This window comes from Mustela nigripes, chromosome 16, assembly GCF_022355385.1.
Source record: "Mustela nigripes isolate SB6536 chromosome 16, MUSNIG.SB6536, whole genome shotgun sequence".
NCBI lineage: Eukaryota > Metazoa > Chordata > Mammalia > Carnivora > Mustelidae > Mustela > Mustela nigripes.
In genome coordinates, this window is record NC_081572.1 from 54,734,375 (window position 1) to 54,757,612 (window position 23,238).

Sequence of the window (23,238 nt, forward strand, 5' to 3'; positions counted from 1 at the left end):
CTTCTTGTGGTCTGAGTGTTCTAGCTTAGCAAGCCAGCAATGATCACTTGCGATATATTTTTGCTTGTCTGTAATGCTTTTGCAACATGTATTTTTTAATTCTTAAAACCTATCACCTTAAAAAGCCTACTTTTGAAGACCAAGGTGAACTACAGCAAAATTCACTGTGGTCAACAGGACTTGGGTCTTTCAGAGGTTTGAAATTAAATAAATGGGAAAAGGGATTTGAATGAACGTTTCCTCTGTTTGCTGAGAAACTTAAGATGGAAAAGGCGGAAATTTGATTATTCATGGTAGAGAATTTAGATGCATCGATCATCTGTTGTATCATTTGATCTGTCAGAATAGCAGGAGGCAACACATTTTCTTGGCCCAAAATTCTGATTTGGGTAAACAGGAATCCTGACAGGAATGATTCCCTTTGTGAAAAAGAGAAACCCGTCATATAAATGTACCCTTCTCTCTTATATCTGATTTTGCCTTTGGGTTTAGACACGCGGTTCTGCCTGTACTGTGATCTCATTGGGATCTTATTGGAATGTGACATGTCAGCTGCACAGTTAAAAGAATATTTCTTCCCTTCCACAGTACTGACTCCCTTTCTCGTTTCTTCTTTTTGTCTACACTCGCTGCCAAGTCTACACTCGATGCCAACATTTTGCCACCTTCCTCTTCCTTCTCCTCCCCCTGGCACCATGACACCACCTGGCACTTCCCTGACATGGCCACACCAGGTTCATGGACGCCCCTCAGCCTCTTTATTTCGCTTGATCTCTGCCAAGTGCATGGCATGACTGACCTCTCACCTGCTGCTGACAGTTTTTTGGGTTTCCAATATGACCATTCCCTGCTTTTCCCTCTCTCTCAAAAGGCACCGTTTCTCATTCTGCTTTACTGGCCCCTCCTTGCTGACTCCATCTTTGCATGATGCTCAAGGGGGTGCTCATCTCCGTCTACGTATTTTCCAAAATGGGGGCAGGTCCTCTCTGCTCCTATGGCTTCAATTACCAGGAAAAATCTGCAACCCCCAAATGTACCAGCACCAGCGTCCCTCCTTCCCTAATGGGGAAGGCAAGAGGGTACCATGCAGCCAGAGTCATCGAGACAATTCTCATTAATTCACGCCTTTCTCTCATCTTCCTCCTGAGAAGCCTGGAAAAGGTTCAGATACATCTCAGAAGCAAGTCAGACTCCCTCATGTGGTGCACAGAACTGGCTTTGAGTTTCCTCTGCAGGCCCCATCTGCTGCCTCTCACTCCCTCCTCCCCTTCCTGCAACCACATTCAGTTCCTCAACCACGAGATGCTCTTTCTTGCTTCCGAGACTTTGCTCATGGCACTCCCCATGCTTGGTGGCTCTTTCCCTCCATCTTTAACTTCTTTGCTCCTACTTCAAATCTCAGCTTCTATGTCATATCCTCAGCGGGGGAAGGAAAGAGGTGGTTCCTGAACCCTACTAGCTGGCTCTGTGCTCCCAGAGTACCAGGTCTCATTGGTAAGTGACTGACTTCCACGTCAGTCTGAGATTCACTAGGGCAGGGTTATGATATCTTAGGATGTCTCGTTCCCTGTTGGGGGTCACCTGTGCTCAGCGAAGATCCTGGGACATTCCAAGCAGGTTGGCTCAATGAGTTGAATGGTTTACATTTTCTCCCTATGGTAGCCATGAGAGTAAAGATGGCCAACCCTTGGTTCTCCAAGGTAAGAGTTGGAGTGCATCATGGCTAAGTCCCCTGTTCCCTCTGGCTGACCCCCTTCACAGATCAGCCTTTCCTGACTGTGAAGCACATAGTGAATTTAAGATCAGGTGTCCCTTGAAGGCAGAAGGAGGCCCCAGAGAGAGAGGACCCAGCAAAGGACAGGGACCAACGAAGGTCCTGGTTAGAATACCTGAGCTGGATAGTCGAAGAGCCACTGTTCCCTTGGCTTTTCTTCATAGGCAACTATACCTTCTGTCATGCTGTGCCTCACTGTGGCCCTCATATGGGCAAGCACACGGTTCAACCATATTTCTACCTGAAAAAGAACTCTGAGTGAGAAGCTGGGTTCTGAAGAAGGTATGATCATCCCATAAGGCATAGGGAGCCATTTTGTTTCTGGACCCAGGACAATGATGGGTGAGAATGAGGCTCAGTTAATAAACAACAGGCCCATTTGGAACACACAGGTTTCAGCAGCAGGTTAAAGGAGGAGGCTTCATTTAAGGAAGTTTTAATCTGGGTTGAGCAAGGTCAGTAAGTCCTGAGTTCTCACAAGCTCTTCCACACTGAGGATGGAGATGTCAGCCAGAATTATATTTTCCAACTAAATGCTTTCTGGTCTACCAAAGGATACATCCAGAATCAAACCCCAGGGTTACTTCTTATAAAACTAAGAATGTCTGATCATTTCCTGCAATTAGAATTGCTTTCTAAGAAACACGTAGATGAAGGGAGACCTCTGTAAAAGATCTTTTCTCCATGTATGATGCTAGACTCAATTAGAAGCCCCGGGACAATGCTGTGTTGGATCGCTTAGCATAAAGAAACAAAGAAGGGCTTATACTTTAGCAGTGATGGAAGAGGACAGGAAAGAGGGTTAAGGAGGGAACCATCCCATGTTTTGTGCTTCTTGAATTGCACAAGGGAGACTTAGAGGTGGTAGTTCCTGGAGTGGGGTGGGATCTGGCTTTCCCAAGGCTGGGGTTGTGGGGGGAAGGGACTCTGTGCTGTATTTGTACAGAGAAATGACATCTCAGGAAAATGGCTGATTTCAAAGAGCACTTTCTCCAGGGGAAGATGTCAGCATGCCAGATTCCCCTGTGGGGTGCCCTGGGGGTTGTCACGTTAAAGCCTCCCAGTGCTGCTAATCATTTTAAAAGTCCTTTTCTCATTGACAGGGTAGTAGTTTATGTGCATTTTATTCCTCTCCATACAGGTCTTTGGTTAAGAAAGACAGATGGATATTGACATGTGTCCTTCCTGGAGAGAGGAGAGCAGGAACTAGGAGCTTCTTCGATGTCGGTTCAAGTGAAGAGGAGCTGGCAGTCCCAGGACACAGACAGCAGTTCTGGCCCAAGGTCAAGGTGGCCATGCTGAAGGTTGAGGCTGCCTGTATTTGAACGCAGACACTTGAGAGGGAAGGGGGATGAGGAGGGAGGGAACAGGACTTCTACTCTACCTGACCGCTGCAGTCACAGGGCTCACTGAAGGCCACATACTCTCCTTCCTTGCTGTACATGCCAAGACTTATCTTGGTTGGTTGCTCACCAGCATCCAACTGGAACTGCATCTTCGCCATATTGTCAAAGAGTTTGGAAAGATGGCGCTGGACCTACAAAGGGAAACCACACCAAAGGACTGGATGATGTTCCAGGAAGACACTCATTGGTACTGTTCAGAGGTCTACTGTCTAACAGCCATTAGAGGGTTGGATAGCAAACATTTAGAGGGAAGCTTGTGGGAATGATGGTGGTATGAGGTTAGAACTGACTGAGTTGGGTAGGAGTGGTCAAAGGAATATAAAGTTGGTGGGAATCATGGGAATCATAACTTAAATTTTGATCTCTAAAGAGATCCAAACAGAAAGAAATTAGAATCCAAGCTAGAAAGATTTGGTGGGGGGCGGGGTGGCCGGAAGCAGGTAGACCTCAGATGATGTCTCAGGTGATGTCTTAGATGATGTCTCAGATGATGTCTTAGCGCCGCATCTGAGGGGATGTGAGGAGAAATTGCCGTGACCCGTGAATTCCAAACTCAACCATTCGATCACTCACCAATAAAAACAGCAGAGGGTCACAGTTATGGAAAGAATTAAGGAGTTAGCCTCTCATGCTTCATCTCTCAGAATGGGGGAGCAACTTAAGGATTTACTCAAACAAAGTGAGAAATAAAAAATATTTAAGAATGACTGCATCATGTATAAAGGATCTGGCAATGATCTCGAACTCGAATGTTAGTGTGATAAATATTTTACCTCCACCATACCTGGGCTTCTCTGGAATGAATTCCATCTATAGGAAAAGAAAAAAAGGCAGGGGGAGACTTTACCTCTAGGGATAATCTCTCTTTAGTATTTGCTTCTTACCAGCAAACCCAAAACATCAGTTCAGGAATTGGGAGAGTTAATTACAAAGAGAGAAAATAAATGCATGGGTGCCATCTTTTGGCTCCACCAGAGAAGCTCTCGTCCATCGTTGGTGGCGCTGCAAAAAACTAGGACTTCTGTGGAGGGAAAATGGGGCAACATCTAACCTGACCCCATAGCACTTACCTTTAACCCAGAAATCCCACCTCTAGGAATGTACCTAGAAGGCTGACCTCCAACAGTACAAAACCCCAACGTTATTCAATGCCGTATTATTTGGAATTATAAAATAATATAAACAACCTCTGGCCAAACTATAGTATAGCCCACAGGGCATGATGCAGCTATATTTAAAAAAAAAAAAAAATGAGGAAGATATCTTTAAATGGATACGGCATGATTTCCAGGACCCATCAGTACAGAAAAAAAAATGGCATTCAAGTAGATACAGTATGCTACCTTTTGTGTGAGAAAGGAGGGGAAATAAGGAAAGGTATGTGTGCAAATGTAAATGTACATCCGCTCATGTCTGTGCTCAGAAATAAGGGGGATCGGCGACCTAGAGGAAGTGGAGGGGAGGAAGAGGAGGAGGAGTGCTGCCCATATACCTTTTTGCACAGTGTGACTTTAGAATGCTACGTATTCAAACACTGCAGTCAGTGAGGGTGGGAACCAACCCCCAAAACTCAAGGCAAAGAGAAAGAAATGAATTTGACTCTACTTCAAATGAATAATGAAATTATACCAAAGCGGGGGAAAGAACTCAGATGAGTCACTTCTGAATGGGATATTCTGACTGTCTAGCTTCAAAGGAAAAGTGGAGAACTAGAAAGTCTTGTTAGGTTGAGAATCTTGGAGTCTTGTTAGGTTGAGAAGTGAGGAGAGCTGCAGGAGCATGAAGTGGAGACATCATCCCTCCCTCCTATCCATTGCTTGGGAGACTCAGACCTTTGGTCTAGGAAGGTCACTCACTCTCACCAAATGTGGTTCCCAAACCAGCAGCATCCCATGGGAAACCCTTAGAAATGCAAATTCTCCAGCCCCACCCAGACAGACAGAACAGTCTAGAGCTCTGGGGGGAGGGCTCAGAAATCTGCATTTTCCCAAGCCTTCCCAGTGATTCTAAGGCACCAGACCCCCGCCGGCAAGTGACTCTCAACCCCAAATACCAACAGCACTCCAATTAGTTACTCTACTATGAAGGGAAAAAAAATGAGCCAACCTTGTAGCATAGTGGCTATTTTACAGATGAGGGAAGTTTGTCAAAGAGAAGGGACACCCAACCAAGGCAACCTGGCCAATGAGTGGCCAGAGTCAGAGGCTAGAACCCCAAATTCTGAACTCCTCATATACACTCTTTCCACAAAAATCATAAAATGTTGAGTGAATACAACCTTCAGTCTTCTCCCCCATGGAAATCTGAGCTATAACTTTGGACAGCGATGTCCTGGATGTCTCTTCAGAATCAGAGCAAAGGCATTCTCTGTAAGGCTTAGAGCCCCCTCGCCCTTCTCCAGCTCCAAGTTTCCCTTTTAGGGGGCATCAGAGATGCTGGTGGGAGCACAGGTCTGAAATAACCACAACACTAGGGAGAGGAGGTGTCATGGGAACCTGGAACCCTCCCACCAGGAGCCCCCTCCGTCCTTCTGGATGTTTCCATGAGCGCTCCCCCCTAGCTTACCTGTTGTGGCGCTGTGCCATTGGAAAGGGTGTCTAACAGGTCTGAAGAGGACAGAAAGTAAAACCTAGGGAAGGCGAGCCTTTTGGTATCCAGGTACTCAGCCAGGGCCTTCTCACACAGGTATAACCTGAGGGCACAGACACAGAATTTCCTGATGAAGTCAGCTTAGACCCACAGGTGCACAGACTTGACTAAAATGCAGACAGATGCAGCGTATGGAACGTATGCAGATCTGGGGCAAGAAACACTCATGGGTATTTGCAAATATACACACTGATGCATTCCTACCAGAAAAAAAATGCTTCTAATAATACCTCCCATTATTCTACAGGCAAATCAAAGTGTGTGCATGCCAAACACTCACTTGGGCAGTTCAAGGAAGCAACCCCGAGACAGAATTGGGAAAAGGAAACATTGCCCTCCCCAGGACAAAAAGGGGCAGCAGCAAGCAGACCATCACCTGCTCTGAAGGTCTTCCAGTTTTTCATAGAGACCTTGTTGGTTGGTGGCTTCCACCACATTGGGTGTCTTCTGGGCAGCATAGGCTAGTTCTTTAAAGTCATTGTCAATGCGTTCAAACCTCTTGGAATCCTGAAATAAACACGTGAGGAAAAATGAACTTTTGCTTTCTTGGACTCGGAGATCCCCTCATGAAGCGTCAGAAGCTGAAACCGGTGCTGGGGATGTCCTGAAACCCAAAGAGAGAAATATCTTGATCTTAAAAGAACTTCAGGAACTATCCTGAACGTTTTGGTCATAAACCCCCTTTCTGTTTCTGAAAAAGCACAGAGGAATGCAAAGAGGTTTTGTGTACGTGGGTAATCTATCCACCAATGCATCTCCTCAGTGGGAAGCTCAATTTGAGAACTTTGAAAAATATGTTTGTTCATTTATTTAAAAAAAAAAAAAAACTATTTATTTTTGGAGAGAGTGTGTAGGGGGAGGAGCAGAGGGAGAGAGAGAATCTCCAGCAGACTCCAGCTGAGCACAGAGCCTGACACGGAACTTGATCCCAGGATCCTGAGATTGTGATCTGAGTTGAAATCAAGAATTGGACACTTAGCTGACTGAGCCGCCCCAGCACCCCTGCTAATTCATTTAAAAAGTAACAATATTAAGCCCACAATGGTAACATAACATAACATGCTTTTATCAAAAATAATTGTATTTTCCACAACAAAATAACTTAAAGAGAAGGCAGCCTTGTTTCACTTTTTCTTTCCCCCAAGATTTAATGTCTGACTTAGGACAAGACCAGATTTTCTTTCCTGCTTGGCATTCAATCCATTGTGATGTCACGTGTCTGGAAACCTCTGGAAAACCCCTGTGTGTGCATGGAAAAATGAGAGTGAAAAAGGCAAATAGCATCTTAGCATTATTACTAAGACAGTCTTGACCTTGAGGCTTCCCTATGAAGGTCGGGGTCCCAGGACCACTCTGTGAGAACTGTTAGCATAAAACACATAACTTGCTGCATAGGATGGACAGTGGGTCCAGTGTTCCTCCTGGATCAGTGCAAAAGTTGATGTAACCAGAGAAAGATGTTCTTCAGCAAATGTGATGTCGAATTAATTATCATTGTTTCTCAAACACACAACCACTCTGCGGTGTCGTCGGAATGCCCAGGACAATGACATATGCAGGGTTCAGCCCAGTACCTGTGGCATTATTATTATGTGACAACACTCATATCAGCATGTGCTATGGGCATAGCTTAATTACATCCCTGAAGTGGGGGCTGGTATTTGTCCCAGTTTACAGGAGGAAACCAGAGCACAGAGAGGTGAAGGAATTTGCCCAACATCCCACAGCTACAAGTGGGAAAGCTAGCCCCTCTCCCAAGAAGATTTAAAAATAGGATGGCAGGGGAAATTATGACTGCTCCATGAGGTGTTCTGCTCCCATGGAAGATGAGAAAGTGTCAAGGTTATTGATATATCAGAAGTATGGAACAATAATGCTCCGACAGAAAGAGCTGGAAAGAAAATCGTCATTACATAGCGAGCAATTATGTAAAAAATCTGTCTATACATGAAGCCAAGTTGGGAGACATTCATGAGGAATGAAAATAGTTACCAGTTAGGGTGTCAGATTATGACAAATTTTATTATGGTTTTAAACTGTCTCTTTGATTGTGCTGTTAATACAGAGAAAATAAACGCATTTCCGTATTTTGCACATGGACCTTCGTGCGCCACTGTGGAGAAGCCAATGACACTGATTCTCTCTGATGTGTGGTTGAAAGTTCTCCAAAGCTTTCTTTAGAGCCTCTACGAAAGTCTCCACCGCTGCCCTCACCTCCTCATTGAACCCACTCTTCTTCAGTCCCTCGCCCTGGAGAGAAAATCTGGCTTATTCAATGTGGCCTCATGACAACATCTCTCTCGGAACTGTTTCCGGCTACTTTTCATTCCAGATGTACAACCTGTCATCTGCATTAGCGCATGAAGGAAGCATTTGCGGGATGAGCTGGAAAAATACAACATTTGGACGGAATGCGCTTTAACTTTTTAAGTGGGGCCCGAAAGATACATGACGTTTTGGAAGCAAGCTAATTTGGAAGCGGAGAACTTGCTGTACCCAAGGCAGACAGGAGAATGTCTGCAAAATAGAAAGTAAAAAAAAATAAGAATAAAAATAAAAAATTTAATGAATTAGAGTCCATCGAGAGGTGGGTAAGCTAATGGCACATAAATTAGGACAGATTAGAAGGGGCAATCAACCACAGGGAAGGCAGTAATGAGGAGAATGCAGATTTTTGCAAAATTCATTGCTCAGGATGGAGCGGAAGGCTGGTGTTTAGCAGGTGGCACAGGCATGTTCAGCTCCCTGCTGAAAAGGAACTTGCGTTTGCCTGGGAACAAGGCTCCCTTCCAGTGGGTAGCTGCTTTGTAGTCATCTGTGGGGCAACACAGAAGGTTATCCCACACTGCAGTAGCAAACAGTTCCCGCTTCCTTTCTTGCATATATGTTTAAAAAGAAAAAAAAGAAAAGAAAAAAAAAACAACGCTGATACACCAGGTTCTTCTTCCTTTTTCCCACCCTTCCGGTGACAAACAAATTGGTGTGCATTTCCCCTTCTCTTTCCCTCTGCCTGACTTTTGGTGACTTGGCCCACATTTGTGGGAGGTACCTTAGAGTCAAGCCAAGGCTGGCAGAGAAAGAAAGGTCTAGAAGATGTGGGAACTAGGGACTCCTCCCTTGACTCGGGTAAGGGAAGAGAGAGAGCAGGAACTCCTTGGCAGGTACCTGGGGCAGCTGAGCCCGGATGTCCTCGGAGCCCATGAATATGCTTTCCAGGTGAGACCACGTGCGCTGCACGTGGAACCAGGCAGAGATGACAGCGTCGGCCGTGGACAGCTTTTTCTGCCAGCCAGACACATCCTCCAGGAAGAAGGAGATGTACTTGGACATCATCAGGTTCTGCAGCTGGACTTGGTTATCCTCCAGCACCTCGATGAGGTCCTCATCCAACAGCAGCTGGGGGACATTAGTCCGTGGGTGGGGCTCATACTGGAATTCCCTGCCGGCCCAGGTAGTCTGCAGCTCCTTCAAGGTCTTCTCCATGGCCATCTCTTTCACAGCTTTGTCCACGATGCCCCGGACCTCGTCCTCCAAGTGGTGCAGCTGGAGCTGCAGGAGATGGGCCAGGGTGGCATCCTCATCCATGGTGAAGGTCGCGCCCGTGGCCTGTGTCAGCTGCCTCCAGTGCCTCTCCCGGAGAGCCGGGTTCTGCAGCTCTGCTACTGCCCTCAGGGAGCTCAGGGTGTTCAGCACGGTGCTCTCTAGGCCTGTGAACGCATCCCAGGCCCTGACCTCCTTGTCGAGGTTCCGGATGTGCCGGGCAAACCGTTTACACTCCCACTCCAGAGCCTCCACATTGACCTCCTTCCACCGGGTGGTTTCCCAGGCGTGGATGCTGGAGGTCACCATCCCGATGGTGTCCCAGAGCTCCTTCAGCCGGCACACCTCCTTCCTGCATTGCTTCAGCTGCCTATAGTCGGGAATGTTGACCTCAAACAAGTCAGCCGCCTCGGAGATGGAGGCCATGGTACATTCCATCCGCTGGATCTCCACATGCCTGGCATCCAGAACATGGTGAGGGTCAATGCTATCAAACCTACAAGACACAACGTGTTCCCTTTGTGAGTACAGTGCCCAGAGGGTTCATGTCCTGGAATCACCCAAGTAACACCAGCTCAAATCTTTAAGTGCTTAGTATTTCAGCAAAGAGCAGCAATTGTCACTGAAGCCTGGGAAGAAAAGGTGCTCGGGGTAGGGTAAGCACGGCCAGCAGCAGAAAAGGCCATTCAAGGAGAACATCACGCTTGGCTCTTTTCTTCACTTCTGAGGAGATAAAATCACTCCTCTCCTAACCCCTTGTTCAAGCACCCTTTAGACTCAGCTTCCACTTGCTGGCTTCTGGAGCGCCTGACACAAGAGGGCACTATCATGTTACTGTTAGTGCTATGTATGCAGCCACAGCTCTGGTCCAGAGCTGCGAGTGGCAGGGGGTCTAGAAGCGACAGAGCTGGCACTTACAGCCCAACCCTAGACCCAATCTGACATTACCCCCTCTGGAGCACTGGTTCTCAGTCTGGATGGCATGTTAGAATCTTCTGGAAGCTCTGAACGCCTCCACGCCCAGGCTGCTCCTGAGTCCAGTTAAATCAAACTCTTTGGGGGTGAGACCCAGGAAAAGGTAGTTTGCTTTCAAGCTCTCCGGCTGGTTCCAATGGGCCAGGTTGGTGTCCTTGACCCTGGTGAAGCTCACTGGTGCACCCCCTTCAGGCAACAGCACCTTTCAAGTTTGGGAACCACAAGTAGAGGACCTTGAAGACCTAGCATAAGGCCCTTACCAAGGCCCTGTACAGCACTGTCCCATTCCTTCACTATGTCCCTTGAGTCGGGCTCCTCATCTCCTTAAGTCCCTCCTCCGAGTTGTCCTTGCTCTCCCTTTTGCCCACCCTGGCCTGCTCTCTCCCGCATCCTGGGTGGCCTGTGCTTCTGGACCCAACTGCTATGGACACCGTATCTAGTTTTTACAGCTGTACCTCACATTTCCTCATCCTCTTCTCTCCAGGGCTCAGGGCATGGCCCCACAGTCCCTGACCCTCACCCGCTTTACGGTGTTACCCCTCCAGACCAGTGTTCCTGGCATAGCCTCTGCCCCAACACAAGAGCCCCACATGCAGGGCTGCCTGACTGGCTTAGTTGGTGGAGCGTGCTACTCTTGATCTCAGGGGGGTCATGAGCTTAAGGCCCAAGTTGGGGATAAAGATTACTTACAAATTAAAAACCAGATAAAGAACCCTACACATAAAGGAACCCATGTGGGCAGGTAACATTTCTTTGATCAGAAGCATGCAGAATCAAGGTGTTCAAGCAGCCTCTTGTTTTCCTCCCTCAATCTCTTTTCTCCCTGTCAATGGTCTTAGGTTTCTTCTGTGCTGGGAGGGCTAGATATGGGGCACCCTGACTTCAGGGTGAATACATGTTCCTCTAAAATCAGAACAGTGCAGGGGGTCTGGCTGGCATAGTCGGTTAAGTGTCCAACTCTCGGTTTCTGCTCAGGTCACAATCTCGGAGTCATGAGATCAAGCCCCGCATTGGGCTCCACATTCAGCATGGAGACTCCTTGAGACTGTCTCTCTCTTTCACCCTGTCCCTCCTCCTCATGCTCTCTCTCTCTCTCTCAAATAAGTAAATCTTAAAAAATAAAATAAAATCAGATTAGGGCACCATGGGGTTCATTATCAAGGGGAAAGTTGAGAGGAAATGAGTGGCTGGAGAGTTGGTCATGTCCTCCAGTCTAACATGCATGCGTGTGTGTGTGTATGTGTATAGGGTATGTACGTGTATGTCGGTTGGGTAGTGAGCTGCGGGAGGGAGGAGGACATACAAAGTCCTATTCTTGAACTGTCTCTTGTCTCAGTTGTCTTTGGAAATATTTGACTTGACGGATGGAAAGTAATCCCAATTAAAGTCATTTACCTGAACTGCTCACCACTTAAGCCTAATTACCATGCAACACAATAACAGTTATGCATACCATTAAATTAGTGTCAGATTAACTCTGATGCTTGCTAGGTTTGATTTTACTTGTTCCACCTAAATAGTTCTTGGCTTGTGTGCTACAGTTGTGCATTTACATCTTAAGAGAGTGAGACTGAACATCATGGCATGTCTTCACTATTCTCCAGTTCCAGAGATTTCCAGAACAGAACAGGAGGTTCTGTTGAAGTCCTCAGAGCTGAAGAGGGTCCTTCCTCTATATAAGCAAGGCACCTTCTCTCCCAGGACAGCAGTGGAAAAAGAACCAGAAGGAAAGTGACCAGAAAGAAACCTAACTCTAAGCCTTCCACTCATCTTCGTGGCAAGAGGTCCAGCAGGAAAGCTCACCATGCACGAGTGACCCTTCTGCTTGGTCTTCATTTCCAAAAACTAACTGTCTGGGTGCATAGGTTCTATTTTTTATCTTGACCGAAGTGACTTGCAAAGTGAATTTCACCTCTTGCTGTAGAAGATCTGCCAGACAAACTCTAAAAGTCCACACTATTTACCTTATTAATGGGGCATAATTCAGGAATAACTTTTTAGGTAAGCTGTGAGCTCCTAAAGTGTCTGGGGGTTTACACGGGAGAAAATAAATGGTCTTTCTCACCATTCTTTCCTTAGCACATGTGAACACCCTTAAATCACTATCGGCTCCTCAAGTATCTGAAAGAAGTGATCCTTTGTCAAATCTATTTCAAACTTCATCTACCTCTTGGTGTAATTTTTGTTTCCAGTTTAAATTTATGGACAGTCATTTCCTGTGCACACATAAAAGTTAATTTGACCTAAATAACAAAAAGAATCCCTAGATGTAAGGGCAGGTAAGCCTCTTCCCATTTCAAAACTCTGGTGCACATTGTAAGGATATTCACAGAGCTGATTAATGTGCCTAATAAACTGAGAGTAGTTCTCTAGACCCTAGGGGAACAATACAGTATAAGAACAAGAAAGCAATTGGAGGGAAGGGGGTGTAGTAAGTCTTTAAAATTGAACTAATAATGCAAAAGTATTTTAATCTAAAAGAGAAATGTCTGGAAAGTTGGGATGAATAGAATGGAGAGAAATGGATATTTGGTGCTCATGTGTATGACTGCAGAAAAACCATTGAGTTAGGCCTGACCTAGTCAGAGGTATGGAGAGAGGCAGAGGGAGGAACATGAAAACAGAATTAATTCTTGGGAAGCCACCAGGTGGGACACGTTGACCTCAGAACCATACCTGGGCATTTCATGATGACACATGCATCCTAAATCTCCCTTCCCCCAACCTGAACATGTGATCTTCCAGTTCTTTCCATTCAGTGGCCCTGTATCGGTAAGCAGAGGAGTGCTGCCTTCCCCTTACTGGTCCAGGATGGAAGACAGAGAATGGTGCTGGTTTACCTGCTCATCTCCTGTACTTGGTCAATCAAGCTGATTCCCCTCCTGAATCCCTTCCAGATCTGTTCTGTCTCTATTGTCATGGCCATGGCTTCAGTCTAGGGCTATTGCTTCTCACCCAGGCTGCTGCCATCACTATTCCATGGAGCACTTGACCTTGGGTCAGTCAGTCTCACTCCATCCTGTTCCCTGCAGCCACAGGATAGTGGTGTTTATACTGTGTTGTCCTCATGCTTAGACTCCTCAGCAGTTAATAATGGTCAAAACGTGGTCGTGTGGAGCTCTTCATTCTCACTTCCATGTCCTGCAGTTTTCTTACTGTTTCTTACATTCTCATCCTTCTGTGCCTTTGCCCAGAATACCCTTCCCTCCCACTCGTCTTTTTCTAAATGGCTAATCTGCATTTTCACATTGGCTCAGGGACCATCTTCTACAGAGGTTGTGGAGGGCCTCCTCAGGGGAGGTTCCAGTTGGCCACCCAATGAACATGTCTGAGTACTTGTGTCTGAAATTGTCCCTGAGGTCGGGCAATATGTATTACCTTAAAATCCCAATACTTACATCATATTTTGCCAACTCCATTGCTGAGACAACAACCTCTTGTGTTCTACAGAAGCCTCAATCAGGTAAGTCAGATTAACTGGAAGAATAGGGTAAAGCTGAAATAATGACATGTCTTAGGACACTGATATGTCCATGCAAGATTTGGTGACTAATTATGCTCTCTTTACTCTGCTATTGAAGAGACAACAGATGCTATGCAAGCAAGACATATCTGGGCTATCTGGAGGTCTTTGCTTTCTCTAGCTGTCATCCAAAATAGTACCCAAAGGGAGGGCATCTTCAAGAAAGCTCTCTCAACCGTTCACAGAATCTGGTAGCCAGCCAGTTGAAAACATTAATGGTCCCCACTGAGTTGGACCTCATTAAGATCAAGTGCTTTGACTAAGAAACTGCTGGGTAACCTTGGTCTCGATGTGGGTATGATGATTGGATGACATAGCATCATCATTCCTTAAGGTCAAGAAGACTGCACTCAAGGTCAGGAACACTGAACCAGAGAAGGTCACTAGGAGTGTGGAATGTTCCTTTCACTCAAAGGGGGAAACTCACCTCCAACTTCAAGAGGTGTGGAAAGTCTCTGAAACTGAGGGTGATGATTTAGCCAATTACTTCGAAGTGAGGGAGCTCAGCTAGAAATATGCTGATATAGCTCAGACTTACGAACTACAGAAGGAAGTCACACTTGAACACGAAGAACCTCAACCCAACTGACCAGACATCACCCAGCATCTGACAGGCTGCAAGATCCTAATGAGACACTCACTTTCTTCTTCCTCCTCAAAGCCAAGATCAGCGTGAGCTAGATCTGCAGTCTAATCAGGGACAGAAACTTGCACTCACAGAGGAATGCACCAGAGGCTGCATTTTAGATATTCATAAATGATCTAAAAGGGAAGGAACCAGATTTAAAATCCTTGGCCACATACAGTGCCTTAAAATGTCAAGCATACACATTCACACAACACCAAACTAAGGAACAAAACGAGGCAGGAGTTGATTCCCACTAAGACTCCCTTCAGCACTAAATCCACAATTCTGCTCTAGCCCTGATGTTTTCTTGACAAGAAGAGAAACACATCACAATTGAAGTAATGTTTGCCTTTCCACGCTGCTGTGAGCAGTTCTTTTCAAAGTATTCTCTTGCAAAAATTCATCTGCATGTCAAATTAACAGATGTGAGCTTGGAAAACCCAGCTAAGAGAAGCAGTATCCTCCCAGCCAGCAGATACAAGTGCTAAGAAAGAAAAGAACAACACAGCTATCACATTCAAGAAAAACACCACCAGCTGATCAATACAGATACAGGATATAACTATGAAGGAAGGATACACATTTCCAACAGACACACAAAATCACACCAGCAAATGAGCGTTGTTTACTTTCAAGCAGGTATCAGAAGACCCTCTGGGAATCTATTTCCCCAAATATCTGTGGAGTTCCTTTTTTGAAAAAAAAAATTTAAGGGACAGTTGATGCAAAGATATTCACGTCATTGCTTTCATGGCTGTTGCCGTTGGTGGACTGTTACCACTGAGTGGTACTACTCAGCTTGACAACCCACCTCCCTCACCAGCTTTGCCTCTGCATGATCAGTGTTGAATTTCAAAAATTCCGTTGTGCTTCCAAAGGAGAGTCCAGAGAATAGGTCTCTGACATTGAAAGAATGGTCCCAGAAGGAGTTTTGCCAATAGTTAGAGCAATAGATATTTCCTTGGAATAAGGGCACAACTCCGAAGGCAATTATTCTAGAGGCATCCGGATCTCATTTAGAATTACATGCCCTGGAATGATGGCTTGAAAGCGAACCAGTGACCTCCCCCTAGGGCAGCAAGTCTTAAACTTGGCCACACACTGGGATCACCTGAGGGGCTTTACAAACTACTGATGCCAGGTCTTGGCCCCAGAGAATCTGATTCAGTTGGTCTGCGAGACAGACTGGACATGGGCAATTTTAGAGGCTCCCCAGGTGACTGTGATGTGCAGCCAACATGGTGGCACACTGCCTTAGTCTCGTGACAGATACACGTTTGTCTTATGCAGAGTTGACCCTCTGTCCTGCCTGCCTCTTAATGCACTCCTGTTGTTCTCTCTAGCCCCAAGTAATTGGGAGGCAGGAGGTGCTTAATAAGTGTTTGGTGAGTGAATAACAAAAACATGTAGGTCCTTCCTGTCTGCCATGGTGGGGGACCGACAGGTCCAATTTGCCTGAAACAGAGGGACTTCCCTGGAAGTGTGACTTTCAGCGCTAACACCAGAGCCACCAAGGGAAAACTGGGATGGTTGGTCATTCTCGTGCCAGATACTACGGTAAACACTTGTAAAAATTCTTTCACTCTATCAACAACCTATGTCAGCAGACACACGACACTGAGAACCAGCTTGTTCTGGTTGGAGCCCCTGCACTGAACAGTGGACCACGCACAGACCCCTGGGACACTTACTTCTCCACTGAGGGAGGATTTGAGCTAAACTTGTCTGTGTCTGTGTGTGTGTAATGTGGACTCATCTGAATGACGCTGCCTGGTCTTATTGTTGTCTTAAGTAAAGACCCCTTCTCAACGGTGCCTGGGTGGCTCAGTGGGTTAGGCTGCTGCCTTTGGCTCAGATCATGATCTCAGGGTCCTGGGATCGAGTCCCACAAGTCCCACATCAGGCTCTCTGCTCAGCAGGGAGCCTGCGTCCCTCTCTCTCTCTCTCTGCCAGCCTCTCTACCCACCTGTGAGCTCTCTCTGTCAAATAAATAAATAAAATATTTAAAAAAAAAAAAAACCCTTCTCACAAGTGGGGATGGGTCTGAGCGGTACTAAGCAGAGACAGAAAGAACTCTATCACCTCATATCCTTCCCTTAGGCTTCCAAAGTGCCTTCCAGAACTATTTTCCAATTCTACCAGCCACTTTTTTAAACCAAAAGAACACGAGTCTGTGAGAATTTAGAATACAAATGGCTTTGTCAAAAACCTCATGTTTTGATCACATACAGTCCTTTGACAAACTTGAAGAGACAGAGTTTCTAGATTTTTGTTTTAAAGGCACGGTTTTGTGCAACCTTTGGTTGTCTCATCCAGGCCATGATGGGACTCTGCCCACACAGCACCACGTTCTAAGCAAGACCCAAGTGTGAGGGAAGACCTAACTCGTTTTCATCTGCTAAGAGAATTCAAGAACTCAACTGAAAGACCCTCAATTACCCAAAGATTGCCATGTTGAAAAAGGAAGGAGCGGTGCGTACCTGAAGGGGGCTTCCCTGCGGAATTGCTCCCAAAACTCCTGTTGTTCCAGGTCAAAGGCTGAGCACCTCTGGCGGAGGAGGGCCACTTCATTTGCCTGCAGTGGTGCCACTTGCTGCCTCACGGTGACGGCCATCTTTTTCACATTGTTCCACTTCTCAGGCAGCTCCTGCGAAGATGACCTCCATGTGGTCAGAACTACGTTGTGCTCCCCCTCGCCCGCAGATCCGATGCTGGATGGCATGCAGATGTCTTTGGGTCACCCACAAAGCCATGCTATGATGTCATGGTGTCATAGGCTCCCTTCCCCTGACCCATCTCTCCCTGGTCGCCTCCCTGCCCGGCTATCCCCTCCTTCTGACTCCTCCACACCCTTCTTGCCCTCCACTGCTACCCGGGCAACCTGTGCTGTTTTCTGTATTTTCTCAGAGTGCTTGACTATTTTCTTTCATGCTTCACGTCTCCTTAGTCTGTCTTAACGTTTCTCCGACTTGGGTTTTTTTTTTTTTTTCTCTGAATCAAAACTTGGCTCATCCCCCACAACCACCCCCCCCAAACCAAAACACTTCATTCACATCAATTCTCCCATCTCTTTCCAGCATTGTGCTGCCTCATATTTGAGGAGTTTCCAGAGTGTGCTAGAGAGGCACACAGATAGTTCCAGAACATGAGCCTTGGGTCCTCACCAAGCCCCATTTCTCATTTACCTCAACCCACATCACCCCACTCTGAAGGTCAGAAACTTTCCCTCTCTTTCTTTTATTTGGAAAACACCCTTCGTACTGACCTCCAGCTGCTTAAACACCAGTTCCGGCAATTCCTGTTCATAGGTCTTCAGCAACTCAATAGTCTGTTTTAAGGGCTCAAACATCTCATTGGTGCTGCCCTGTCGTTCTTTCACAGCCATAAGGTGTCCCATAACCTCAACCAGTCCTTTGAAATCCCCTTTTTCAACTTTCTTGAGCATGCCGCTCTCACTATTCTTGATAAACACTTCAAGGTCAGCCAAGCTAAGCAAAACAAAGAGAATGGGAAGAAGCATTTCCCTTCTGCTCCTCAAAAGGAAGATTTATTTATTTCCCCCCAAAATAACAGCTGTCACTGGGGAAAACTTCCCACAAGTCTAGCACTTTGTGTAGATTAGACCCTGATGCTGAGAATACGGTCCTCTTTGGAAGGGTCACGGTGGCGAAAGACAAAGACCTCCATGCTGGAGGAGACTCAGGAGACAGGACACGTTAGTGGGACAAACTGGTGAAATATGAATAAGATCTGTTGATTAGTTACTAGCTCTCCACCAGTATTAGCTTTCTGGTTTCGATAACTGCATTATAGTTAAACAAGATGGTATCATTTGAGAAAGCTCTGTGAGGGTACAAGGGAACTCTGTACTGTTTTTGCAACTTCCTTTGGTATGTGATGTTATTTCAAAGCGAACTTCAGAAAAAAATTTCAAAAAATTGAAAATAAAAAAAAATATTATGGTCTCTAAAGTCATACCACACTTGGGTTTAATTTGGGCACTTACTAGAGGTGTAACCAAGGCCAGCTCACTTAATATCTCTGCCTCTCAGTCTCCTCACCTCTATGATTGGGAAATCATTTGTCTTACTGGTTACTGTGGGAGTGAAGCAACATTCAATTTTTATTTCAAAAATATTTATTGAGCATCTATTACATAAAATGAGATATATCCTATATTTGCACCCAACCATGCTTCCAGGTTCTGAGGAGAGAATGACAAATGAGAGAAACTAAGGCTCTGTACACATGAAGTATACATTCTAATGGGAAAAATACATAGGAAACAAATCAGTGAAAGAAGTTGTATAGTTTCACATGGTATTGAATGCTGTAAGGGGATGGAGACTATGGATAGTTCTATTTTCTGTGGAGTGGTCAGTGAAGGCCTTTCTACTGAGGTGATATTTGAGCAGGAATGGAATTTATGAGAAGGAGTGAGCCACAGAAAGAAATGGGAGAAGAGCTTCTGAGGAACAGGGAACAGCATGAGTAAAGGCACTGAGCCTGAATTCAGTCTGATGCATTTGAGGAAAGGGAAAATGTCAGCAGGCAGAAGCATAAGAGGAATGGGGGCGGGGGGGACCTGGGTGGCTCAGTGGGTTAAGCCTCTGCCTTTGGCTCAGGTCATGATCTCAGGGTCCTAGGATCGAGCCACGCATCAAGCTCTCTGCTCAGCAGGGAGCCTGCTTCCTCCTCTCTCTCTGCCTGCTTCTCTGCCTCCTTGTGATCTCTGTCTGTCAAATAAATAAATAACATCTTTAAAAAAAAAAACAAAAAGAGGAACAGGGGGAAACACAGAGAAGGGGGGAGGTGAGAGAATCAGCAGGGGGTAGACACCACAGGATCTTGTTTGCCAAGGTAAGGAGTCCAGATTTTATTCTAAGCATGAGCATCCTGAATAGGAGAATGGCATGATTTGACATATTTTCAAAAGATCTTTTGTTGGAGGAGGCGATGATGGTGGTGGCAGCATTGGAGGTAGGGAGACAAGAATGGAAACCAGGAGGGCCATTTGGAGACTCAAATGGTTGTCCAGGTGACAGAAGATGATGATGACGATGACTTGGGCCTGGAAGGTGGACATGAGGAATGGAAAGGTTCAAGATAATTTCACAGGTAGATACTATAAGACCCACTGATGGATTGGGGAGAGAGGTGAGGGGACAAGAGAAATCATTAACTCCTGGCAATGGAGTCAATGACAATGCCATGTAAAGATATGGGAAGAACTGAGGAATACTGGGTTTTTTGGAGGCAGAAGGTGGAAGAGGGATAAGTTTAACTTTTATTACGTGTGGGGTGCCTCACAAACACTAGTCACCTAGGGGAGGTATCTGTCAGTCAGCTAAATGGAAGTCTCGAGTTCCAGAGAGATGAGGCTAAAAACATAAATTGGGTAGTTACTGGCACATGGATCATTCTCAAAGTGTTGGTTTAGAGATCACCTGGACTAGGAATGTAGATAGTAAGTTCAGAATCGAGGTTTCAGGAATGCTAATATCTAGAAGAGATGAGCCCAGCCAGAGAGACCAGAGACCAAAAAGATGGGTCCAGTGAGACAGAAGCAAAAGCACAAAAGGTGAGGTATCCTGAAAGCCACAGGGAGAAGCTATTGGGGAAAGATGGAATAATTGGCTATACCAAATCCTGCTGAGGTGTATGAGGAAGATGAAGGTGATGATCACAGGATTCACCCACATGACTAACGCTGGCAATCTCAATGAGAGTGGTTTTGGTGGAGTGGTCTAGGAAAAGGCTAATTGTGGAGTAATTCAGAGCAGAAGCTGGAGACGTCTGTGTCTAGCTGTATGACACACACAATAATATGCATAAATAACCCTCCCACTGAGCCCATGAAAATGCTTAAACATATACTTCAACATCATTTAAAAATGTGTCACTAGGGGCACCTGGGTGGCTCAGTGGGTTAAAGCCTCTGCCTTCGGCTCGGGTCATGATCTCAGGGTCCTGGTATCGAGCCCCGCATCGGGCTCTCTACTTAGCAGGGAGCCTGCTTCCTCCTCTCTCTGCCTGCCTCTCTGCCTACTTGTGATCTCTGTCAAATGAATAAATAAAAAAAAAAAATCTAAAAAAAAAATGTGTCACTAAAGTGACACAAAGTTAAGGGACTTTGGGAGGCTGAGCCAAGCACTAAGGAGGGGTCAAAGTGATCCTTCTGTGATGGTTTCTACTGAACCCCAGAAACACTAGGCTGCTATTTTGATTGCTCGTGGGATGTGGGGAACCGGTGACTCAGCCTGGGGCCCACACGAGGTGAGGGGGCTGGTAGGAAGCTGCATGTGAAGTTATGACACCACAAGGGCGAAAAGAAGTAAATCCACTGCATGGAAAGGGCAAGTATGGAAACTTCCTGCCTTAGCCTGGGAAGCAGGTGGACCACTACATGTTGAAATGCAGGTGGTCTAGGGATGGAAGAATCCCCCGATGACAGGCAAACACAAATGGAGGACTACACTCCAGTCCTCAAAGGATTCCCACAGATGTTCACCGATTCCAAGGAATGTGATGTTTACCCTCCAAACTCACAAGATACACAAGGAAAAAAATCACCATGAGTAGGAGCCAGCAGAAGTAGTGAAATGAAACCTGCAAAGATTTCAAATGTCAGAATTCAGAATTTGGAATAGCAATATTTCATATTTTTTTTTTAAAACAAGAGTTCCTGTTTAAGTGCCTTGTCAATTGTTTGTGACCCAGGCAGCAGGAAAAAGTGCCTTCCCTGTGGTTTCTCAGATACCAATTCAAGACTGGCTGAGAAAAATAACTTCAACCTTCTGAGCACAATGTATTAGTCAAGACAGAAATGCTCTTTTCAGGAATCACCCTTCAGAAGGTTAAGTAAGCTCTTACAGTCTTAGTAGGTCTCAGCCACTGCCCCTGACCCAACTTTAAGTTGAAGTATAAAATCAGCATTGCCTGAGTCAGGAAGAGAGGCAATTTCAGAGGCTCTCCAAATATACTCAGAATCTGTGATCCTGCATGGATCTTTGCTTTCTGAGAAGGTGGATTCTGAGACGAGAAGGGGACAAAACTTACTGAAAATTATGAGTTTTGATGGCATTACTTTGTGAAGAAAAGCATAGCAAAAGCCTTTAATAAATATGTTTTAGCGATTCAAAAATGATCACACTGTGCTATGCTGATGGGCAATTCCAGGAGAAGGAAGCTAATACTTTTTGGTAGTTCTTTATATTACCTTTAATCTATGGCATGTAGAAACAAAACATTTTTAAATTGGACAAATCACAAGTTGACTTAAGATCATCCTCTAATGAACACATCCTGAGACTTAAAAAAATGAATAAATAAAGGAGAAGACTCAATATTTGAGTAAAAAACAAGAGAATACAAAAATGAACATACAAAATTATAAAATAACCAAACAGGGCACCTGGGTGGTTCTGTTGGTTAAGCATCTGCCTTTGGCTTAGGTCATGATCTCAGGTCCTGGAATTGAGTCCTGCTTTGGGAGGACTTGGCGGGGAGCCTGGCTTGGTGGGGAGCCTGCTTCTCTTTCTCCCTCTATGCTGACCCCACACCTATGCTCTCTCACTCTCTCTCAAATAAATAAAGTCTTTTTTTTTTAAAGACAGTTTATTTCTTTTTCTTTTTTAAAAGATTTTATTTATTTATTTGACAGAGAGAGATCACAGGTAGGAAGAGAGGCAGGCTCCCTGCCGAGCAGAGAGCCTGACATGGGGCTGGATCCCAGGACACTGGGATCACGACCTGAGCCAAAGGCAGAGGCTTTAACCCACTGAGCCACCCAGGCACCCCTCAAATAAATAAAGTCTTAAAAAAATAAATAAAATAACCAAATAGAAGGTCTAAAACTAGAATGTATTCACTAAAGTTTAAAGCCCAATGAATGGATTAAACAGGAGATTTAAACAAAGCTGAGCAAATCAGACAGCTGTGTGATAAAAGTAGAAAAGTTATCTAAACTGGAGTGCAGACAGACAGCTGTAAACTCTGAAAATCTGTTAAAATATGTGGAGGATGGTGAAAAAACATCTCACGTAAGTTTCCTAAGAGCTCAGAAGAAACTGACAGAATGGGCAAGAAGCAATTTCTAAGATCCTGGCTGAGAATTTTCTTAAACTGCTGAAAGACAACATGAGTTCAAGAAAACCCAACAAATTCCAGGTGGAATTAATATAAAGAAACCCTCAAGGGGGCGCCTCAGTGGTTCAGTCGGTGAACTGTCTGGCTTCAGCTCAGGTCATTAGCCAAAGATCCCGAGATCCTGGGATCCAGCTCTGTGTCAGGCTCCCTGCTCAGCAGGGAGTATGCTTCTCCCTCTCCCTCTGCCCCTCTGCTCTGTTTGCTCTGTTCGTGTGCTCTCTCTCCCTCAAAGAAATAAAATCTTTAAAAAAAAAAAAAAAAGAAAGAAAGAAAACCTTGGGTTGCCTGGGTGGCTCAGTGGATTAAAGCCTCTGCCTTTGGCTCAGGTCATGATCCTGGGGTCCTGGGATTGAGCCCCACATTGTGCTCTCTGCTTGGCAGGGGGCCTGCTTCCTCCTCTCTCTCTCTGCCTGCCTCTCTGCCTACTTGTGATCTCTCTGTCAAATAAATAAATTTTTAAAAAAATCTTAAAAAAAAAAAAAACCTTAAGGTACTTCATATGGATACCTTCACCAAAAAGGAAATATAAAGGTTAAAATTAGCTGATTAGCTTCAGAGCAAAGACAGATTTCGACCAAACCAAACCAAAAAACAA

General features: G+C 45.5%; 1 protein-coding gene across 1 annotated transcript in view; it reads right to left on the minus strand.

The window, feature by feature from the left end:
* DNAH9 (dynein axonemal heavy chain 9) overlaps positions 1-23,238 on the minus strand; it is a 314,812-nt gene that overhangs the window by 223,355 nt on the left and 68,219 nt on the right. The window contains exons 18-24 of the mRNA XM_059380821.1: positions 17,761-17,983; positions 16,976-17,142; positions 8,995-9,865; positions 6,206-6,336; positions 5,746-5,872; positions 3,159-3,311; positions 1,890-2,015 (exon numbers count right to left, since the gene is read on the minus strand). Coding sequence (XP_059236804.1) covers positions 1,890-2,015; positions 3,159-3,311; positions 5,746-5,872; positions 6,206-6,336; positions 8,995-9,865; positions 16,976-17,142; positions 17,761-17,983 — 1,798 coding nt within the window. The remainder of the gene's footprint in view (positions 1-1,889; positions 2,016-3,158; positions 3,312-5,745; positions 5,873-6,205; positions 6,337-8,994; positions 9,866-16,975; positions 17,143-17,760; positions 17,984-23,238) is intronic.